This window comes from Puma concolor, unplaced genomic scaffold (assembly GCF_028749965.1).
Source record: "Puma concolor isolate L17-30 unplaced genomic scaffold, mPumCon1.1.hap2 unalloc_scaffold_31, whole genome shotgun sequence".
In the NCBI taxonomy this organism is placed as follows: Eukaryota; Metazoa; Chordata; class Mammalia; order Carnivora; family Felidae; genus Puma; species Puma concolor.
Window position 1 is genome coordinate 57,357 of NW_028240238.1, and position 18,550 is coordinate 75,906.

Sequence of the window (18,550 nt, forward strand, 5' to 3'; positions counted from 1 at the left end):
CTATGACCCTGCTCAATTATGGTATATCCATAAAGCCTACCTATCATTGTATGATAAAAGGAAAAATGAAGTAATCTTTCATATATTCCCAATATAATTTTTTTTGAAAAGTCTTTTCAATTACTATGATAATCATGGAATGGCCAGTGACATATGACTGGTGTATTTTTGAAGCAATTGTTAAAAAACTTCATTCATCTCATCATAGGCAAATTTCCCTTTTTTTTCTTATTTTCCACTCTTTACTTAGTCATCATACATTAGTTACTGACAAGTGGTCAAGAAGTTCCTAAGAAGAGTTCCTAAGAAGAGGTATGGTATTTAACAGGATCACAAAAGATTGCCACTGAAACTGCTAGGTTGGCTCGTCACATCTCCACAGATTTTGATGGTAATGAGACAATGAGCCCAAATGGATTAAGATAGTTTATTACTTATACCCAAGAAGTAAGATCAGCATGGTGTTGGATCTCTGCCACTTTAGTCCCAGAATACAACACGGAACCAGCTGGACAGTGGACGGGTGGGACATGCGATGAGTCGTTCTGCTGCTGGGAAGCTCACTCAAATGGTACCCAACAAGTTTTATAGACTTATACAGAAATCTGCAGCTCTATCCTAAGGGAGAGAGGCGGAAAGTTGTGTTCAACTGAAACTAAGGAGATGAATGAGAAATGACCTTGTGACCGTCTCCTGTAGATAGGGAAACAGATGGAGACACTGCTTGGTGGCAGCTCTTCACAAGGCTGTCTACTTCCCCTTGTTCCAGGAGGAACTGTGACGCTTTCAAGAAAGACTATGGTAAGATTGTGGTCAAGATGTATTTATGTGGCCTAGGTGGAGATGTGCAAAGTTGTGAGAGAAGAACCATTTCCCTCAAATTACGTATCTAATATTTGAAATGTGCTAGGTCTTAAGGGCACAAAGATAATTAAAGTACACTTTCTACTTTCAAGGACTTCAGAGTTCGGAAAAACTGGTTATGCTGAGTAAACAAAATTCAGAGATAGTGTACTTTTATGGAAGACTCTGATCAAATTGCCTGAAATTTTCCCATATACACCACATAGGAATTTTCCTTTTCCATAAATAACAAGTTAAATTAGGAGATTAGTATCTATTATTGTCGAGCCAAGTATTTTATTTATTGATATATATTTTTTAATATAATTTACTGTCAAATTGGCTTACATACAACACTCAATACTCATCCCAACAAGTGCCCTCCTCAATGCCCATCACCCTCTTTCCCCTCTCCCCCACCCTCCATCAACCCTCAGTTTGTTCTCTGTATTTAAGTATCTCTTGTGGTTTGCCTCCCTCCCTCTCTGTAACTATTTCTTTTTTTTCCCCTTCCCATCTCCCATGGTCTTCTGTGAAGTTTCTCAAGATCCACATGAGTAAAAACATATGATATCTGTCTTTCTCTTACTTATTTCACTTAGCATAATACCTTCCGGTTCCATCCACGTTGCTGCAAATGGCATGATTTTATTCTTTCTCATTGCCAAGTAGTATTCCATTGTATATATAAACCATATTTGCTCTATCCATTCATCAGTTGATGGACATTTTGGCTCTTTCCATAATTTGGCTATTGTTGAAAGTGCTGCTGTAAATATTGGGGTACATGAGCCCCTATGCATCAGCACTCCTGTATCCCTTGGGGAAATTCCTAGCAGGGGGTCATAGGATAGTTCTATTTTTAGTTTTCTGAGGAACCTCCACACTGTTTTCCAGAGCGGCTCTACCAGTTTGCATTCCCACCAACACTGCAAGAGGGTTCCCATTTCTTCACAGCCTGGCCAGCATCTATAATCACCTGATTTGTTCATTTTAGCCACTCTGACCACTCTGATCACTTGGTGTGACGTGGTATCCCAGCGTGAGTGTGGCTTTGATTTGTATTTCCCTGATGATGAGTGATATCGAGCATCGTTTCATGTGTCCATTGGCCATCTGGATGTCTTCTTTGGAAAAGTGTCTATTCATGTCTTCTGCCCATTTCTTCACTGGATTATTTGTTTTTCAGGTGTGGAGTTTGCGAGTTCTTTATAGATTTTGGATACTAGCCCTTTATCCGGTATGTCATTTGCAAATATCTTCTCCCGTTCCGTTCCATCGGTTGCCTTTTAGTTTTGTTGATTGTTTCCTTTGTAGTGCAGGAGCTTTTTATCTTGATGAGGTCCCAATAGTTCATTTTTGCTTTTAATTTCCTTGCCTTTGGAGAGGTGTCGAGCAAAAATTGCTGTGGCTGAGGTCAAAGAGATTGTTGCCTTTAAGCAAAGTATTTTAAATATACATATGTCCTATTGTAAAAGATAGATTACAAACTGTAAGAAGAACATGAAAATCATCTAGGCCTGGAAATAGGCTAACTTCCTTTTTTTTCCCTATAATTTAGAAAATTTATTTTATATCATTGAATGATGTTTAGAGTTAAGCCGATTTTTAAAATATCACTCTTATGCAGGGGCGCCTGGGTGGCTCAGTTGGTTGAGCGTCCGACTTCGGCTCAGGTCAAGATCTCGCAGTCTGTGAGGTCAAGCCCCCCACCTCGGGCTCTATGCTGACAGCTCAGAGCCTGGAGCCTGCTTCAGATTCTGTGTCTCCCTCTCTCTCTGCCCCTTCCCTGCTTGTAGTCTCTCTCTCTCTCTCTCTCTCTCTCTCTCTCTCAAAAATAAATAAGAAACATTAAAAAAAATTTAAAAATTAAAAAAAATTAAAATGTCATGCTTATGCAAACATAAAAATATGTGAGATACACTTGCAATTACTATAATTTCATATTTAGAATCTAATTCTTTTAAATTGCTGTTCAGCTCTTCAACTCAGAATCACTGGTGTCTGCTTTTGTCTCCAAAATATTGTCCAGTGTGCTATCAACAGCACTGGTGACACAGCATTTCTTAGATGAGGGCTCCATTAGAGTTTTTTATTGAAAGCAAACAAGAAATTAAAAATGTTTCTTGAGAGTAGTTGACACATAAGGCTACATTGGTTTTAGGTGTACAACGCAGTCATCTGATAGGTTTTTATACGTGATGCCACAGCACCACAGGTCTAGCTACCGTCTGTCACCATACAACGCTATTACAATATCATTGATTATATTCCTTATACGGTGTCTTTTATTCCCATGACTTATTCATTCCATTACTGGAAGCCTGTATCTCCTACTCCTCTGCATCCATTTTGCTAATACTCACATCCCCACCCCTCCGGCAATCAGTTTGTTCTCTGTATTTACAGGTCTGATTGGTTTTTTGTTCGTTTATTGACTTTTTTTTAGATTCTACGTGTGAGTGAATTGATATATTTGTCTTTCTCTGACTTACTTCACTTAGCATAATACCCTCTAGGTCCATCTGTGTTGTCCCAAATGGCAAGATTTCATCTTTCTTGACGAATATGGCTGAGTAATATTCCAGTGTGTGTGTGTCTTCTTTGTCCATTCATCTATTGATAGGCACTTAGGATGCTTCCATATTGTGGCTATTATAAATAATGCTGCAATAAACATAGAGTGCATCTATCTTTTTGAATTAGTATTTTTGTTTTCTTTGGGTAAATACTCAGTAGTGGAATTATTGGATTATATGGTATTTCTAGTTTTAATTTCTTGAGGAACCTCCATACTGTTTTCCATAGTGGCTGTACCAATTTACATTCCCATCAGTAGTGCACAAGAGTTCTTTTCCTCTACATCCTCACCAACAATTGTTATCCTCACCAACACTTATTATTCTCATTGTTTTGATTTTAGCCAGTCTGACAGGTCTGAGTTGATATCTCATTGTGGTTTTTATTTGCACTTCTCTGATAATGAGTGATACTGAGCATCTTTTCATGTGTCTTTTGGCCATCTGTATGACTTCTTTGGAAAAGTATCTATTCAGATCCTATGCTCATTTTAAAAATCAGATTTTTTTTTTTTTTTTTTTTTTTGGTGTTGAGTTGTATAAGTTCTTCATATTTTTTGGATATTAACCCCTTATTGGATATATCATTTGCAAATATCTTCTCCCATTCAGTAGGTTGCCTTTTTGTTTTGTTGATAGTTTCCACCACCGTGCAAAAAAGGCTTTTATTTTGAGGTAGTCCCAATAGTTTACTTTTGCTTTTGTTTCCCTTGTGTTAGAAGACATATCTAGAAAAATGTTGCTACAGCTGATATCAAAGAGATTACTGCTTGTGTTCTCTTCTAGGACTTTTATGGTTTCACGTCTCACAGTTAGGTTTTTAATACATTTTGAATTTATTTTTGTGTATGGTATTAAAGAGTGGTCCAGTTTCATTATTTTATATGTAGCTGTCTAGTTTTCCGGACAAATGGTCCAACAATACCATTTGTTGAAGAAACTGTCTATTCTCTATTGTATATTCTTGCCTCTTTTGTCATAGACTAATTGACCATATCATCACGGGGTTATTTCCGGGCTCTCTATTCTGTTCCTTTGATCCCTGTGTCTGTTTTTATGCCAGCACCATACTGTTTTGATTAGTATGGCTTTGAAGTAGATCTTGAAATATGGAATTGTGACATCTCCAACTTTGTTTTTCTTTCTCAAGATTACTTTGGCTATTGGGGGTCTTTTGCAGTTCCAAACAAATTTTAGGATTATTTTTTCTAGTTTTGTAGAACGCGCTTTTGGTAAATTGCACTGAATTGTAGGTTGCTTTGGATAGTATGGACATTTTAACAATATTTGTTCTTCCAATCCCTACGCATGGAATATCTTTCTATTTGTTTGTTGTGTCATCTTCAAATTCTTTCACCAATGTGTTATAGTTTTCAGAGCACAGATTTTTTTTCCCTCTTTGGTTAAATTTATTCCTATTTCATTCTTTTTGGTGCAATTAAAGTTAACAAGAAATTTTGACAAGTTGATGTCTGATGTCCATCCTCATTGCTTGGAACTTTATTTTACCTTTGTGAGGGATTTGGCAGTTTCTTTTGCCTTCACTTACACTGTATGGTGTATCATAGGCAATTCTTTTGTGTATGCATCATTAACAACAGGTAGTATAGATTTTCTACTTGTGGGTTTCTTTCTTTCTTAGGTCCAAAAAGCATTTTGTTGTAGCTTTGCAATAAAATTTTGAAAAACAGAATTGTGGTCTTTCCTCCAATGGTGAGATGTTTTCTTCACTAATCATAAATTTATACTTTGCCACTGTTCCCATGCTTTTCCTGTATACACAACTTTCCCTTCAATTCTTAATGACAGCGCAATTTTTTTGGAGAAGTTTTTAAACAGCAATTAAACTCAACGCATGGGGTACCAACAATACACAACTGAAAGTGGTAATGTGCCACAGTGACAGGCTAAAACCAAATTCACAAATGCAGACTCAATGACAAGAATGTAATAACTCTACTATGTGATTGGTAACAATTATAAGATGCATCCTGATTCACATGCTAAAATGTGAAAGTATTATTTACATATATATATTTTTTAATTTTTTTAATTTTAAAGAATATATATTTTTTAAATAATGAAATATGAGGCTGATTCTGATTCTGCCATGGCCGTATCAGCTCTCTACAATCTATTTTTCCTGATGATTAGACTAAAAGTCTAAAGAAAACACAAAAAGCAACAACACTAGACTATAGAAGAGAACCAAAACTTGCAGAAGTGACTGGCAACGGGGGTGAGCCTTCTGTTTTGGTTTTCTCTTTTCCCTAATGGCTTTGTCCTGAGGGTGGGGCCCCAATCACAGAACTGCAAGGCAGAGCAGGAAGCTAAGACTGATTAAAAACTCCATCTCTTTGACCAGGGAAACCTGGAAAAGAGGCCCCTTCAGGCTGGAAAATATGGGGTAATTCCAGAGAGGAGAGAACAATGGAGAAAGGGATCCCCTAATTCTGTGTATGAATCTGTAAAAGTCTTGGGCTCACTTTTGAGTTGTGCATGCATGAGACAGATACAAAGAAAGCATTCTTGCAATGGCTTTGAGAACTGAATTAATATTTAAACCAGGGCCCAAGTCTCAGACTAACCCAAGTGGCACATGCAGACAGACCCATAGCAGTAAAACAGAGCTTTGTAGAATGAACTGAGACTGGAACCATCCAGAGAAATGGGAGATGGAATTTGTGTTCTGAATCTCAGAGTTGATTACCTGCTAAAACAAAACCCACCAGCATTCTCCAATGAATTTTAAAAGGACCCAGAGTCTACACAACAAAATAGTTGACAAGGTTGAGGATACAATTCAGAATTATTTAACATACAAAAAGTTAGGAAAATGAGATCAATTATCAAGTGAAAAGGCAATCAACACATGCCAATCCTTGGATGACTCAAGTGTTAGAATTATCAGGAAAAAAAAAAAAAAAAAAAGGCTCTAAAACAAATATTTTGGTCACAGAATCCCTTTACACTGTTAGAAGTTTTTGGAGACTCCAAAGAGCATCTGATTATCTTGTATGCTAAATCGTAAAACAAGTGTTAATAAAATTCAAAGGACTGAAATCATGCAAAGTATGCTCGCTGACCACAACAGAGTTAAATTAGAAATGAACAACCAAAGGAAATCCGAGACATTCAAATATTTTGAAATCAAACAACACATTTCAAAGTAATCCATGAGTCAAAGAAGAAATTACAAGAGAAATTAGAATGTATTTTTATCTGAATAAAAATTAAATACATGAGACACAGTGAAGGTGGCGCTTAAAGTAAAATTTATAGCCTTAAATAACTATGTTAGAGAAGAAGAGAGATCTCAAATCCATAATTAAGTCTTTATCTTCATCTAGGAAAGTAAGAGCAAGCCAAACCAAAGACAAGCAGAAGGAAGAAAATAATGAAGATTAGAGAGGATATGAGAACAATGACAGAGAAACTCAATGCAACCAAACATTTAGTCTTCGAAAACATCATCAAAATTGACTAGCCAAGAAAAAAAGAGAGAGGACACAGATGACTACAATTAGTAATGAAAGAAAGGATTAACCCATTGAACTTAACAGTAATTTAAAGGCTAAAGAGGGAATACTGTGAACAACTTTATGCCAGAAATTAAACAACTTACATGAAATAGATTCCAAAATGGACACAAGCTGCCAAAATGGAATAAAAAAGAAACAGAAAATCTGAATAGTGTTGCAACACACAAGAAAATTTAGCATTGGAAATTTTCTCAGAGAGAAGGGACTATGTCCAGATGGCTTCTTTGGTAAATTATTACAAATAATTAAAGAAATAATATCAGTCCTACATAAATTATTTCAGAAAACAGAAGTGGGAAAAAACACCAATTCATTCTATGAGGCTAGTGCTACCTTAATACGAAAGCTAGACAAAGACATCACAAGACAAACTCCAGTGGTGATGCCTTGTAATGATACTGGGAAGGGATGAGTTTTAGTAGAAAAATCAAGAGCTCAGACTAAGACAAGTTAAGTTACAAGTTATTTGAGCTATCCAAGTGGAGATTGCAAATAGGTAGTGAATAAACCAAATAGAGATCCAAGGAGTGTTTTAGGTTAGGAATAGCTATCAGTGATTCATTACCATACAGATAGAATTCAGAGCTCAAAAAGTAGGTAAGATCACTTAGAGAACCCATCAGAGCCTTGAGTTATTTCAACGTTTTGAAAGAAGGTACAGAAAAGTAGAAGAGGGGAAGATAAGATGGGGAGAAAAAAACCCCAACTAGTTTTATGATCAGGTTTACATAGAAATGGATCATTCTGCCCACTGTGTGTAGAGTGGATTTAAAAGTAACAAAATTATAGGCAGAGAGAGAGTTATCTAGCAGTCTAAGAAGAGATAAAAAGAAATAGAAAGAAGGGTAGTGATACAGAGCTAAAGAGTAGGAATGGATTTTAAAAATATTTAGGAGTTTAAATAGGCAGCAGCAAGTAATTAAGTGGGTAGAGATTTCTGGCAGGGTCAGTGAAGCAGAAAAAAGGATGATCAGTTTAAAAAGATATGGAATATATTAGATTACAAATTTTATCCTTGAACAGCTATTTGGGGTGGACTGAATAGAAATGTCTCAGAAGATTTAGAATAAAATAGTTTGAAGACTGGGGAGAAGACTGGAAAGAACATAACTGATGGTTCAAACAGATGGTTAAAAGTAGGGGTTCATAAAATCACTCAGGGAGAACACATAAGACAAAAAAGCAAATGGTTCAGATTGGAAGAACTAAGAAATGAAGCGTTAGCCAGCGTATGATCACTTTTAAATTTAATCCGTAGAAGTTTTATTCTACATTCTGACTATTCCTCAGATAAGCATTCTGGCTTCTCTGCTTTCTGTATGAAAACATGTTGATAACTTTAAATTTTAAAAATGAGGCAGGATTTCTTTTTACTTTAGAATGGGTTCTACTCTAAGATACATTTCCTTTCAGCATCAAATAATCCTAATTTCAAAAATTCTCATATGCACATTCACAGGCAAAGCTCTGCAGAAACGCAGAGAAATAACCACAGTGCTTACCGTTAACTGGTAGGTTATCTGTTAGACTTTGAAGCTCCTCTCCTGTGAGCACGATTCCCATGTTTTCTAGAACAGTATTGACTTTACTTCTTTCAACCTTCCCTCCTCAGGAAAGAGACATAAGGAATGACAAAAAATACTAAAATATGAAAGAACATTAAATACTAGAAATCTATCAGTGCTCTGTTACTATTATATTGAAAATGTTTTTACTATTAATATGAAAAAACTAGGAATAAGGAAAAATAGAATCCTTTTCAGTACTATTAATATTGCTTTGAAACATGAGTACCAAACTCTATTTTAACATCGTGTTAAAGAGCCTTAAGCTTTGCCTTGATGAAACTATGGACAAGAAATAATTTATGAAGGGATTTTGCAACTTAAGCTAAAGACAACTAATTGAATTTGTTTGTGTCTATGTCAGACAAAGCATTATATAGATGCTCAGAAACATAATACATATACTTCAGAATTTCAGGGAGAGTTTTCATTTACTGAGTAAATATGTTCTTATTCATCCTCGAATAACAACAAAAAAATGAGACGGGATACAATAGTGACAATTATGCCATTCTAAACCCCTGACAGAACAGTTGACAGTCTCTCTATGCTGGTTTCTTTATCCTTTGATTTCTCTTGTCCAATTCTTCTAAAATTCTCTCCCCTAATCACATTCCTTCATTTTTTTTTCTAATAGTTTTGTCATTGGCCAGAGGGCATGACATGACAGCATTTATTTTGCCCCTGGTGGCCTGGGTTATATATAGAGAGAGAGATATATAGATTGATAGATATAACTTAAAATCTGCCTTTTCTAATTACTTTAAATATATATATATTTTAAATGCTAGAAGAGAAATTTAAAAAAAATTAAGTTTATATATTTAGAGAGAGAGAGAGTGAGTGGGAGATGGGCAGAGAGAGCTAGGGAGAAAGAGAGAAAGAATCTCAAGCAGGCTCCATGCTGCCAGCACAGAGCCCTGCGCAGGGCTCAGTCTCACGAACTGTGAGATCATGACCTGAGCCAAAATCAAGAGTTGGACGTTCAACTGACTGAGCCACCCAGGCGCCCCTAAAGAGAACTTTTAAAACTTCTCCCATGGTACCATAAAGCTAAGTATTCTAGAAGGCTACTAAAGTATCTTTATGGCTTACCATCAACTGGAAGCTTCTTTAGCAGCCTCTTTTGTTCTTTATCTGTTAGCTCAATACCCATGTTCCTCACAAAATCTGATAGATGTTGCACATTAATATTTTTCCTTTGAAAATATGAAACGTGATCATTCAAGAATTTTATAGAATAATTATTTCAAGTAATAATTTAATAGTGTTAAGCATGTTTCTTCCTAACTTGAGCAAGTTCAAAGATATAATAAGATATATACATCCATACAGAATTGAGAAGGGTCATATATCAAATTTGCTTAAAAATACTGAAAAGTATGTTTTCTTAATCTGACAAGAAGTCAAAGTAGAAGAGAATAGATTTTACCTAAATAACTGTCTGATTAATGAAATATCAACATCAATTCATTTATCCATCTTACCAGAGAATACTATATATTTTAATTTTTTTCTGAAATATGTTATTTGCTCTTGATACTGACAATAAATAAACTTTTTTAAATGAATATAATCTATTGTCAAATTGGCTTACGTACAACACCCAGTGCTCATCCCAGCAAGTGCCCTCCTCAATGCCCATCACCCACTTTCCCCTCTCCCCCACCCCTTCATCCACCCTTAGTTTGCTCTCTGTATTTAAGAGTCTCTTGTGGTTTGCCTCCCTCTCTCTCTGTTTGTAACTATATTCTTCCCTTCCCTCCCCCCATCATCTTCTGTTCAGTTTCTCAAGATCCACACATGAGTGAAAACATATGATACCTGTCCTCCTCTGACTTATTTCACTCAGCATAATTCTTTCCAGTTCCAAGAATGGAAAAAAAAAAAAGCTTTATTTTGCTGTTGCTTGATATACTCTGATTTGGGAATCTATTAATAATGTTGAAGTAAGTATTATTAGTATAAAAACTCCAGAAAGTTCAGAAGTTATTAGTAAGTTATAGGCTTTTAATTACTATATATAAAGGTAAACCGTGGGACATTAGGAGCAAATGTTCCATTAGAAAAGGTTGAAAGCTACAATTTACAAATCAGCAATAGAATGGTAAAAAATATTATTTAAAACTATACTACTACATAAAGTCTGCAGATCTTGGTTTTATATAACTTCCCACTGACCTGTAAAAGCTTTTAATCCACTACACAACTTTTTCATTGTAGTTCTCCCATATACTGTAAGAAGAAATGCAAATAATAAAAAGAGACAGTGAAACACACAAATAATAGGAGAGGAAAATATTCCAGCAACACTTCCGTACTAATAATATTCTCTACTTTTACCCACTTCTTGAGAATGAGTGTAAAGAGGTTAAATATGAAAAATATAACATCAACAATACAACTATGACTTAATTCTTCTATAAAAAAATCAAACCTACAATAGTCAAGGGATAAGAGTCAAAAGCCACTTACTGTCCAGGGTCTACTTTTTAGCTCTCAGACTTTGAAGAACTTTCTTATTTCTATCAGGCCATGACAATGGGTTTATGTTTGGTACATGCTATTCAAAAATGTTTAAACTTGGGTTTCAGCAGTGATTTTCTCAGGTAATGTGTTCTCATTCAATATTCCCTGGTGTTTTAACAGACCCAGAAAGATTTATTTCCTCCATTTGGATTACAAGATAAATTATTAAGCACTTTGAAGACAAATCCTTTATATTAGCAATTGGGGGGGGGGCAGTTATCACACTGATAGACTAACAGATTTTATTTCCAATTTAATATTTTTTTTGAAAATTTTATTTGGGTAATTGTAGATGCATATGAAGTTAGTAGGAAAAAATAGAGAGAGATGCCTTGTACATTTTTGTCCAGCTTCCCTTAATGATAAGACTTACAAAGCCATAGAATAATACCAAAAACAGAATACTGGCATTGATACAATCCACCGATGTTATTTAGATTTCCTTAGTGTTACTTGTACTCATGTGTATGTCTTTGTATTATTAAATTCCAGACAATTTTACTACCTGTGTAGGTTCACGTATGCACTGCCACAGTCAAGATACTGAACAGTTCCAGTCCCACAAGGACCCTATTATAACCACATCCACCTCCTTCTGCCTCCACCAATCCCCTATCTCTAAATCCAGGCAAGCTCTAATCTGTCCTCCATTTCTAAAATTTTGTTATTTCAAAAATGATATGTAAAGATCTTACAGTATGTAAGCTCTGAGGTTGGCTTTTTTAGCTCTGGATAACTATCTGGAAATTTGTCCAAGATGTTGCATGAATCAGATAGTGTACTTTTACTGATGAATAATAGTATTCCATAATATGTATGTACCACAAGTTTGTTTAGCCATTTACCTGTTGAAGGAGACTTGGGCTGATGCCAGTTTTTGGCTCTTACGTTCATGTACAGATTTTGTGCGAACCTAAGTTTCAAAGGTGTAATTGCTACGGTAGCTCTATGCTTAGTTTTGTAAGAAACTGGTACTTTGTCTATAGTGATTGTATCATTACATTCCCACTACCAAGTATGAGTGGTCCGGTTTCTCAAGCATCCTCATCAACATTTGGTGTTGTCATTATTTTTTATTTTAGCTATTCTGATAGGTATGCAATGATATCTCACTGCAGTTTCAAATGGCACTTCCTTAATACCTAATGACGTCAAGCATCTCTTCATGTGTTTATCTGATACCTGTATATCCTCTTTGGTGCAATGTATTTTCATTCATATAGTTTCATATATTTTCCCCATCTTCTTATTGGTTTGTTTGTATTTTATATTGCTGAGGTTTTCTCAAATCAAAAAAAAAAAAACCCCTTTTAATGTTTATTTTTGAGAGAGAGAGAGAGAGAGAAAGACAGAGCACGAGAGGGGGAGGGGCAGAGAGGAAGACACAGAATCTGAAGCAGGCTCCGGGCTCTGAGTGGTCAGCATAGAGCCCAAGACGAGGCTCAGCCAAAGTCAGACGCTCAACTGACTGAACCACCAGATGCCCCTATATTGCTGAGTTTTGCGTGTTCTTTAAATGCCATAGATGCTGCTGCTTTGTCAGATGTATCATTTGCAAATATTTTCTCCCAGACGGTAGGTTGTCTTCCACCATCTCCACACAGCTTTCCAGAATAAAAGCTTTTAATTTTAATGAAGTACAATTTATCAATTTTTTCCTTTTGTGAATCATGCTTTTCGCATAATATGTTTCTAAATCAATTTATTCTTACTAGGCAGCATAAGCATAAATTACATAACTCAAATGTTACCAATAAGAATACAGTGAAAAATATGTCTCCTTTATAAACATCTCCATTGTCAGAATTCTCTTCCTTCTAAGGAACAAACATTGACATTTTTTGTTTATCTTTTTTAGAGATACTCTATGCATATATTTGTATATAAGAATAGAGCTGACTGGTTCTTTTGATGGCTCCATATATTAAATTGACTAGATGTTCTGTAATTATGGAATCAATTTTAAAATGCATCAAAATGGGTATAAATTGCTTTTCCTTGCATTTTCAGATATATTGTTTTAAGAGAATATATCTTGTTTGTTCAAATATTCTCTTCCCCTCTGTATCAAGTCTGTCTTATGGGAGGATTGTACTTCTGTTCCCAATGATATCGTGCAATTTGCTTTGTCAAATGAAATATTTGAGTGTCTTCTGAGTAGAAACTTTAAGAACTATCACATGGCTCCATCATCTCTCTTTTTCCTGTTACAAAAGTGACACTGTCCAGACAGGGACTGTTCTTGCATCCTATGTCCTATAGTAGAGAACAGATGGACAGCCAACCTATGGGCAGTGTCTAATATTGAGTGTCATGCAAAAAAACTCTGTTGCCACTGAGATTTGGGGGTTGTTTGTTGCTACTGCAGCATAGCTAGCTGATAATAGGAACTGGAACCACAGGGCGCCTGGGTGGCTCAGTCGGTTGAGCGTCTGACTCTTGGTTTCAGCTCAGGTCATGATCTCACCGTTCATGAGTTCAAGCACAGTGTTGGGCTCTGCACTGACACTGAGGAGCCTCCTTGGGTTTCTCTGTCTCTCTCTCTCTCTCTCCCTCTTACTCTGCCCCTCCCCTGCTTAGGCCATCTCTGTCTCTCTCAAAATAAAGAAACTTAAAAAAAAAGGAACTGGAACCACAAGTGTGTTGCTGTCTTAGCAACAACAAAAGTAGTAGCAAAAACACCAAAACTATGTGGCATTGGCTCTGGTGCTGGAAGTGTTTGGTGAAGAAATTGTTACTGGAGGCTGGAATGAACCCATGCCTTGCAATGGTGTTGGTGAGTTTAGCAATTTCAACAACTTAGAAGGCAGAAAATGTACTGAATATGCTTGTACTTTAAAAGAAGAAGCTGTGTGGGGCGCCTGAGTAACTCAGTCATGTAAGCCTCCAATTCTTGGTTTTGGCTCAGGTCATGATCTCACAGTTTGTGGGTTCGAGCCCCACATCGGGCTCCATGCTGAAGCCTGCTTGGGATTCTCTCTTTCTCTCCCCCTCTCTGCATCCCTCCTCCACTCCCTCTCTCTCTTTCTCTCAAAAATAAATAAATAAACTTAAAAAAAAAGAAGAAGCTAGGAAATACAGTGTTACTAGAGTATCTGGTTGATATTGGCAGCAACGGACAAGTTACTACAAAAAGAAATGAACCCAGAAAACAACTGGCTGGCTAGCAAGCAAGGATAAAGGAGAACAGAGAGAATCCAGAGATTCAGGGTGCGACATGGCACAAAAAATGAACTAGTTCTCATCTTCTACAAATAGAAGATAACACCTGGAATTTCTTTTAGTGACCAAGGGCATTCAAAACTAAGTCTTCTGGCAAAGGCAATATGAAGAGTGTGATCATCATTCCTTTTGTTGAAACCTCTGATTTGATTAACATGGTGCCTAGTAAATCCTCCAAATTTGAAAAAAATAATTCAGGAACAAGCATCTTAGGTTGTGCTTCTCCCCAGGGAAGTCTGATAAAACTCAAGGGGTCTACAATTAAATCTAATGAGAAGCACATCTCAAAAAGAATTGTAGATGTAACTATTGGCACATTAAGCAAGTTGTAATCAATCAGATAAAAAGTCAACCCTATTTTAGTATAAAACTTAAACTAAAAGGTACTCTGTTCATGACTTAAAGTGGGGTTCCTGCCCTCTACAAATAGGAAGTACGCTAAGAAAGTTGCCCCAGCCCCCAAGAAGGGGTTATTCTTCAATGCCTTCTTCAGATGTGAGAAGAAGAAGAATGGAAAAAGGTAGAACTTCTTCAATCCCATAACCAAGATCCATAAAGAACAATGAGCTGGGAATCTAATCATCATGGTAAGATTTTTCCCAAAGAACTTAAAAATATTTTCAATGCTTACCATCAGTGGGCAGGTTGCATTTGAGATCCTTAATTTCGTCTTCTGTGAGTTTCCATCCCATGGTTTTCAAAACTGAATCAAGTTTATTGGCATTAACAATCCCTCCTTAGAAAAGCAAAATGGTCAAGAAATAGCCAAAGGAAAGAAAAATACAGTTTATATATTTAAATAACCTATGGGCCCACATGGCTGTAGTGTAGGTGGAAATATAAAGGGTGTCCCCTGTCAGAAATATTTTTCTTTTGCAGGCAAGGGATCTTTTTCTAAAATTTTTGTTTGGGGGATTTTAGTTCTTAGAAAGTTCCGTCTGCAGAAAAAAAAAACCAAAAACTGAAATCTTGAACTAATTGTCCAAGATGCATTATTATAGTCAATTAGCATGCTGTATAGTTTTTGGATTTAAATAACTTAAATAGGCTCATATATAGCATGACAGTTGACTTGTTTTAGCAAATACATCAAATTGTTGACATATACTAACGTCATTTTCAGCAGGAACATCAAGTGTCTATAGTACAAAGCGGGTCAATAATAGATAATAATAGATAATAGCTCTTTAAAAAGAACCTCTTTCTTTAGTGGGATCATGGGGACAGGTTTACAAAGCATAAGCTTTAAAAGGGCCTGCATTAGTATTTAATAATTCATAGTAATGAAAAACATTATTTTATCTTCTCACTAATAAGTGGGCTCATTTTTGTTTATTTTATTGTCTCAACGCCTAACCAAATTCCCCAAATATTTTCCCTTTAATTTTACTGTTCTGACACAGACTTTATTTTCTCTTATGTAAAATTTATTTAAATTTCTATATGGAGATAATTTGCTCACAGGTCTATATCAGAAGCTAGGAATGATATCAGTATTTAAGGAGGTTAGTGAAGTTCACAATTGGATATCTAGGAGACAGTATAATGTGTCTCTTAGAATCATCTGGCTTGGTATTATGCTTCTCACTTACCACTAAGAGACTTCAAACCATCCAGTAACCTATGCTTGTAGACTTTTCCTTTAGCTACGTGGAAACATAAATCAGGTCATACACAAGTAAGTGATGTGGAGATTCACCAAGGCAGCAAGTCATTATTTAATGTAAGGAGGATTTGTAATTTTCTCTAGAAAATTTCCAATTTACTTTCAAATTTTTAAAAATGAAATAGCCACCAATGTATCCACTCTATTCAGTTATTGACACTTAAGCATGTGAATCTTGTAATCTTGGTGCTTTTTTTTAATTCCTTTTCAGCTCTCTAATGTCCTTTTCTGTTCTCTCACCTGGTTAGCACCCAGTATAACTTTTACAATTCCCCATCTATAGAACCACAACTACAAAAGGTACTTCTTAGCCCTGATGGCAGGTTGTGAATAAAGCAGCAACTGATTTCCAACTAAAAATTAATGGAATTCCTTCTTAAAAATCTTCTCTTGAAATGTTTTTATTGTAAAGAATTTTAAATATATACAAAAGTAGAATGGAAACAATGAATCCCCATAAACACTCAGCTTACAGTTACTGATGTTCTACCATTAGATAGCATCCTTTTAAGGTGAAAACGTACCATTCATTTTTTTAAAAAAATTATTTGCATACATAAGTGTATAAATTGAACCATATCACAATGGCTGTACTTTTTCGGTCTTTGTTTTTGTTTAAGTGCCTTTTTCTGCTTCTTCCTTCTCAGTCTATGGTGCAGCCACAAGTCCCTAGATGATTCATGTTAACAACCTAGAATATACCTACATATTATCTATCAGTATGTGAAGATACATAATTACATGAGTGAAATCATTCATACTAAGTAGTTTTTGAAAGCATTTTTTCTATGCTATCAGAAAGTATATAGAAGTTCTCATAAACAAAATAAGAAATGTGTGCTTCCTTCAAGACCATATTAATATTTTAAATGCTCACCATTAACTGGCAGCTTTTTTACGAGCTCTACACATTCCTTATCTGTGACAGTTACTCCCATGTTTTCCAGAACACCTCCTACATCACTGACATCAACCTCTCCCCCTTCAACATAACAAAATGGTCACAGATTAGTAGAGAGAAGGGCCTAACCACAGCCCCCCCCAAACCTGTTGACCCTTTACAGCTTCAGCTACAATAGCTGAATGAGCAAACACACACAATATGTTAACTGTTCGCCACTGTCATTAATTGGGGGTAGAAATAGAATTTCTCTCTTACGCTTAGTAAAGTAATAGACATACTGATGCAGTTTATATAATACAAATTAGGACACTGTAGGCATAAGATCCATTTATTTTGTAAGGATATTCTCTCTCCCCTAATCTCTTAATGATAACAGAATTTTATCTCTGTGAAAGTTTGCTGTATCATCAGCTATGCTAATTCAAATTTAGGCTTTCAAAATCAAGAATAGTGACTATTCTTGGCAAATATTCCAGAAACTAAGAAATTTGCTACTATAAATTCACACAGAAAAATTAGTGCTAAAATGCAAATGTTCTAATGTGTAATTCTGGGCAACTGTATGCAGATATTCATCAATATAGAAGAAAAATGGGTAGAATAGAATAAAAAAGGGAATGTAAAAATGATGGTTCTACATAAAAATATAAATTAGCTAAAGAATAAAGACATTAGATTTATAGAAGCTTCTAATTAACCTGTAATAGTTTCCACTGCTTCCATCAATTTTTTGAGCTCAGTCTTCCCATTAGCTGTAAGAAATACCATAATTTGGCAATATTATAAAAAGATAAAGGAGCTAAATTAAGAAATAGAGATTCTCCCCACAATTTAATCTCACCAGCCAAAAACTTTTATGCAATGGATTGCAAAGAATTCATTCTATGGTAGATAGAGGGTTTACCCAAGAAAGCTTTCTCTGTCTTACACTTGCAGGAATGTTACGGTAGGCTAAGTATGTTGTTGTTTGGTCTCTGATAGCCCTTCTGATGCAAATGCAAGGTTCTTCCCATGATTGATGTTGAAAACATTTTTCATGTTCTATCTTTTACTAATACTTTTCTTTAGTTATTTCAACTATTAACTTGGAATGGCTGGTTATGTGTTCTCAATCTTTTGTTACCAGCACATGCATAAAGTTTGGGTAAATGTTTCTACCTTTCTATGTTTGGGAAAAAAGAAATCATTAGCTAAAGCTAGAGAGTTATAGCAATATGGCATTGTGCCAATATCAGGAAGGATTGATCAACCCCCTAAGACCAGCTACTTTATTTACTGGGCCAAGTACAAAATGAAAACGTGGGACCCCTTGTTCAAAAATCAGGAAGAAAAACTTTGCTTTTTTTTTTCTTCCACAGTCTTGTTCCCAAACTGTCATGGTGGTGTTTTTGTTTTAGTTTTTGTTTATAAGTCAGCTGGTAAATGTTGCACTGTCACAGGCATGGCATCTTCTAGGGTTGAGTGCAGAACCTCACAGGCACCCTGGGTGGTCCCATTACTCAGCATGCACGAGGCTCACTAGCAGCAGACTTCCTTCCTTCCTCCTGCCGCCAGAACCACACATCTGAAAAGTGAGTCACGTGTCTCACTTTCCAATGCACTGGTTGCCTCAACTCACTATGGACAGGCGACTCCCAAGAGTAATGCAGCCTTGACGTGGGGACACACTAGATACCTGGAAGGGGATGAGGAACAGGCTT

General features: G+C 35.9%; 1 protein-coding gene and 1 long non-coding RNA gene across 2 annotated transcripts in view; both read right to left on the reverse strand.

Moving 5' to 3' along the window:
* Positions 1–9,685, reverse strand: part of LOC147571280 (uncharacterized) — a 41,352-nt gene extending 31,667 nt beyond the window's left edge. Inside the window, exons 1-2 of the mRNA XM_086696452.1 lie at positions 9,625–9,685; positions 8,467–8,571 (exon numbers count right to left, since the gene is read on the reverse strand). Of these exons, the coding sequence (XP_086552578.1) occupies positions 8,467–8,571; positions 9,625–9,685 (166 nt within the window). The remainder of the gene's footprint in view (positions 1–8,466; positions 8,572–9,624) is intronic.
* Positions 9,686–10,709: 1,024 nt separating this feature from the next.
* LOC147571281 (uncharacterized) lies at positions 10,710–15,235 on the reverse strand. Its single transcript, XR_015247533.1, has 2 exons — positions 14,912–15,235; positions 10,710–10,764 (listed from the first exon to the last, which is right to left on the reverse strand). It is a non-coding gene; the product is annotated as an uncharacterized LOC147571281 (long non-coding RNA).
* Between the last annotated feature and the right edge of the window lie 3,315 nt (positions 15,236–18,550).